Source organism: Apis dorsata, unplaced genomic scaffold (genome assembly GCF_000469605.1).
Source record: "Apis dorsata unplaced genomic scaffold, Apis dorsata 1.3 scaffold_86, whole genome shotgun sequence".
Lineage (NCBI taxonomy): Eukaryota > Metazoa > Arthropoda > Insecta > Hymenoptera > Apidae > Apis > Apis dorsata.
Window position 1 is genome coordinate 355,326 of NW_006263384.1, and position 4,528 is coordinate 359,853.

The following is a 4,528-nucleotide window of genomic DNA, read 5'->3' on the forward strand; positions in this document are numbered from 1 at the left end:
TTCGATTGAGACATCGAGATAATAGGCGTTAAAATCGTATAACCTTCGAGGCGTAATGGAAACCGAATTACGTAATTACACGGCTGCACAACTCATAATTAGCGCGTGAAAATATCCTCGTGGAATTTCCTCGTGGAAGAAAGTGGAATTTTCCGCTAACAATCACGAATGTTTTAGAATGAATTAAAATCTATCGAGTGATTATGTTCTCTTTTTTGTTTACTTTCCGAGGAAAAGTCTTTCAGATCGGATAAAAAGATGGAATGAAAAATTAGAAATTGTATAATTACTTTCTAGCGAAAAAGAAAGAGATGTCTGATAATTCAGATTTAGATGAAAAAGATTTTTTTTTTTTTATATTACACCAATGAAAATGATAGTTTTCTTCGATCTATTCTAAACTTATTGTAAATTTCTTTGAAATAAAATTATTTCTATAGAGGAAAAGATATTATTTTTGTATCAACTATCAGATGTGTTTTAACTTTTATTTATATTTGGCAAATCGATCTTTAATAAAAAATAGAAAATCTAATATAACATTTGAGATTTTCTTTTTGTGATATGTTTGTGATATTTCGAAATTTTTTTTAAATAAGAGATTCAAGTAAAAAGATATTCGTGTAGCATAAATTGAAACGATTTTCGAAATCGATCACGGTCTCGTGATTACAATAAAATTTAAAAAACATTAAAAATAGAACTTTCATACAATGCTGGCATTACTAATATGAGCAAATTTAAATTTTAATACACCAGATTCGAATTCTTCATAAGTATTTCGAAAAAAAAGAAATGGTTTCAAATAGACTCGAATGTAAATATGTTTTATATGAATAATTCCAAAAATAAAAAAATACTATTTCCAAGTAAAATTCGAGTTAATAATTTTTTGTATAGTAAACGATGTTTAATTTTATAATAAACATAGTAAAAAACGTTTACTATGAAATGTAGAGATACTATCACGCTGTTTCTCAAATAATCCAAGATAAAATAAAAACGGTTTACCATTCCATGCAGGATTTTTTTTTTTTTTTGAAAACGTTTCCTCGAAAAACTAACATAATAGATTGGTAGAAATGCAATTGCGAATAACTTCCCATATTTGCAACAAGATAGTACCTATTCGTGTCTCTAGATATCCAGTGAATAATTGTTTTCTAATTTTGGTAATATTGTTACAATCACAAGAGAAATCAGAAAAGGTAGAACAATTGCCTGTCTCCTTTATTCAAATTTTTTAATTTAAAAGAAAATATTATTTCACGCAAAATATTATAAAATATTTCTTCTATTTCTTGTAAATTTTTACTATCTGATTACCAAAAAAAAAATATAAAGTTTATTCCGAATTTGAAATTTAAACTATGAAATCCGATCCAACAATATCATAGGGAATAAACTATTCTACTCTAATCATATTTACTGTGATTAAATCTTTTTTTGAATCCCAATTCGAGTCTGGAATATCAACGCATTCCTAATAAATATTCAATTTTTTTTTTCTAAAATACCTTATGCGAGGTAAAGCAGAACATTCTAGCATAAGATAAAGTCGAATATCTACATATATGCATATATAATAATACTTGGTTAATTGTTTCACTTTCTGCATATATAATATAACGATTCGAAAAAATTCGAAATTATTATAAAAATAATGGCATGTTTCGATTTTATATAGATATAGATTTTATTTATATATTTTTTTTGAAATCATTAGATTATGAAACGATATTTTCTAAAGAATTTGATTTGAAAAGTTGTACATCCTTTATCTATAATAATAACAAAATATAATATAATAGTAGGGGAAAATAAAAATCTGAAATTTATCATTTTGAAGTTTAAGCAAACAAATTGAACATGTCAGTTTATATATCAACTACTCGTTCAGCATGTCCAGTTGCGTGATATAAATTGCCTTGTCACAATTACATTGTCAGTTTTTTGTTAGTTTCATCAATCAAACGAGAAATTGATTGAAAAAAAGAAAAAAAAAAGAAACAGAAAAAAAAATAAAATAAACGATAAACAACTTTCACTTTAACAATATAATTGTCAAAAACAGTGTGTCATCAAAAAAAATCAAGGAATACTTTAAATAGAAATTAATGAATTTTTTTTTAAATTTTAAGTGACTACTGACAAATGATTAAAGAAACTCTGTAATAATATTTCTTCTATTTTATACCGATGTAAAAATAAATTTTCATATATAATTATTTATAAATGTTGAATGAACATTCTCATAAAATGATCACTACTGGAATTGAAATTTGATGAGACTACTAGAATTTTAAATTATAATTTATAATATTTCATAACATCTCATATTTTATTAATTGCTCTAAAGAAATTCTTTATCAAAAGTCATGAATTGCATTAATAAGAAATAGAAAGAAATAAGATTATGAGATAAGTACTCTAATACAACATCACATATTTGGAAGAATATTGTTTGCAGAAAACAACAATTTAATAGTAAACTAGTTAGATATATAGTTTTAGGTGCATAAAGGCTATCTAAAGAAGTTTATGACATGCAACCGGAAGACGGTTTGTGGCACGTTGCATGCAAGTTGTATTTACCGAGTTTCACGTAAACTTTTACTATAAAATCGCCCATCTACGTAACTTTGTTTCAATGGAGGAATATCCAACATGAAATTAAGAACAGAATATTAACTATAAATATCTTCAACTGTGATATATTATATTTTGTTTATTTTATTCATTTTCATTATTTTTCTTTTGATAAAATAAACAAAAGTTAAATTTTTTTTTTATATCTAATTTTATATTTGCATTTCATATTTATATATCATCTCAATATTTTACATCTCAAAAACTAATGTATTTAAAGGATTTCATATCTCAGCGTTTCATCACAAATTTTTTATCTTTATGATAATATTGTTATAGAGAGATTTAAAAATATGTATCATGTGTAGAAGAAATAAAATAAGAGAAAGACATTTATATGTTAAGTAAATATGTAAGTTACGCATATTTTATTGCACGGCAGTAGAATACTTCGTTTATGATCAGACAACTCTCACTTCTCTTATCAGATCAAACTAAGAGGAAGAGAATATTAACTAACATAAGAATCTGAAAACAAATAACTGAAAAATCGATAAGATATTAAATTATCATAATTATTAAAACGTAATGTACAATAAAAATTTTAATATGATATAAATAATACCTCCCTTTTAATTTATATTTCGAATATACCATTTATTATATAAAGATACATTAGAATAAATTTTAATATTATTTATGCTATAATTTTCCATTTCAAAAATGGTTTTATAGATTTTTATATCTTTTACTAGTTTCTTAAAGTATATTTAAATTTCAGAAACATGAAGAAAGAACGAAACGAATGGTGGATTGCAACAATTTTACTTGCCGCATTATTGATAATAAAAGAAGTGAATATAATAAATGGACAGAATATAACATCTGAGGATAAACTATCTACGAAAAAAGCAGGTATTTTACATAATCTTTTATATCTTTACGACCATTATCATTATTAATGATTTTAATGATTTGAAATTATATGATATTCTAATTATATGCTATACAATAAATATCAAGTAAACTTATATTTCTACAGCAAAATTTATAATGAAACAAATTGTTATTATCATTTTTTAAATATTTTTGAACGCGATCAAGAATAATTGTAGCATAAAAGGAATGTCTACAATTGCAACAATTGCAAGAAAAAAAACTGAACAAAGTTTGCATGTAATTCGTGATACCAAGTGTTTTCTATCATGCATTATTTATACAGTTTGTAGCAAGAATAAGACCAGTAAATACAAAAAATAAAAAATCTTTGAGATTTGTATTTGAAAATTTGTATTTGATTTTAAACAAAGTACTCACCATATTAACATAACAAATATAAAAGAATTAGATTTTGAATATAATAGTCACAATTGTGGAATAGATGCAATTAAATTGTGAACGATACAGCAAAAATCTTAGAACAATTTTATCAGCTTATTAAGCTTATTGTTCACTTCAAATTTTCAATTACTTGAAAAAATCAAAGCACCACATCCTGATAACAACATTAAAAGAAATAAATTATGAAAAGTTGCTCAAAAAAATTTTTTGTTTTTTAAAAAAATAATTCTATATATTTGTAATATGTTATAGCATATATGATCCAGAAAGAATAATTAATGCAATCCAATTACATGCTACTCTATTTCGTTAAAAATTACCATTCACAATCCATTAATAATACGCTTAAACATCCTTTAAAATATTAAACGAAGTTTTTATTTTTTCGCGATTTTATCTGATTGATTAAAAAAATCGATCGAGATAAGTGACAGGAACAGAAGGAAGAGAGAAAAAGAAAAACGATACGCTAGTTACACGTTTCTTCAAGGTGATGAATGTTTTGCTCGTACATCGTTTCTGCTTTCTCGAATGGCAATTAAAGCGTTAATAATCAAGGCAAGGGAACACAGAGCAAAAAAAAAAAAAAAAAAAAAAA

At 24.4% G+C, this 4,528-nt stretch overlaps 1 protein-coding gene across 1 annotated transcript in view; it reads left to right on the forward strand.

Annotated features, from left to right (window-relative positions):
• Window positions 1-4,528, forward strand: part of LOC102676898 (peroxidase-like) — a 24,958-nt gene that overhangs the window by 8,736 nt on the left and 11,694 nt on the right. Inside the window, exon 2 of the mRNA XM_031508443.1 lies at window positions 3,371-3,504. Coding sequence (XP_031364303.1) covers window positions 3,375-3,504 — 130 coding nt within the window. The 5' untranslated portion in view covers window positions 3,371-3,374. The remainder of the gene's footprint in view (window positions 1-3,370; window positions 3,505-4,528) is intronic.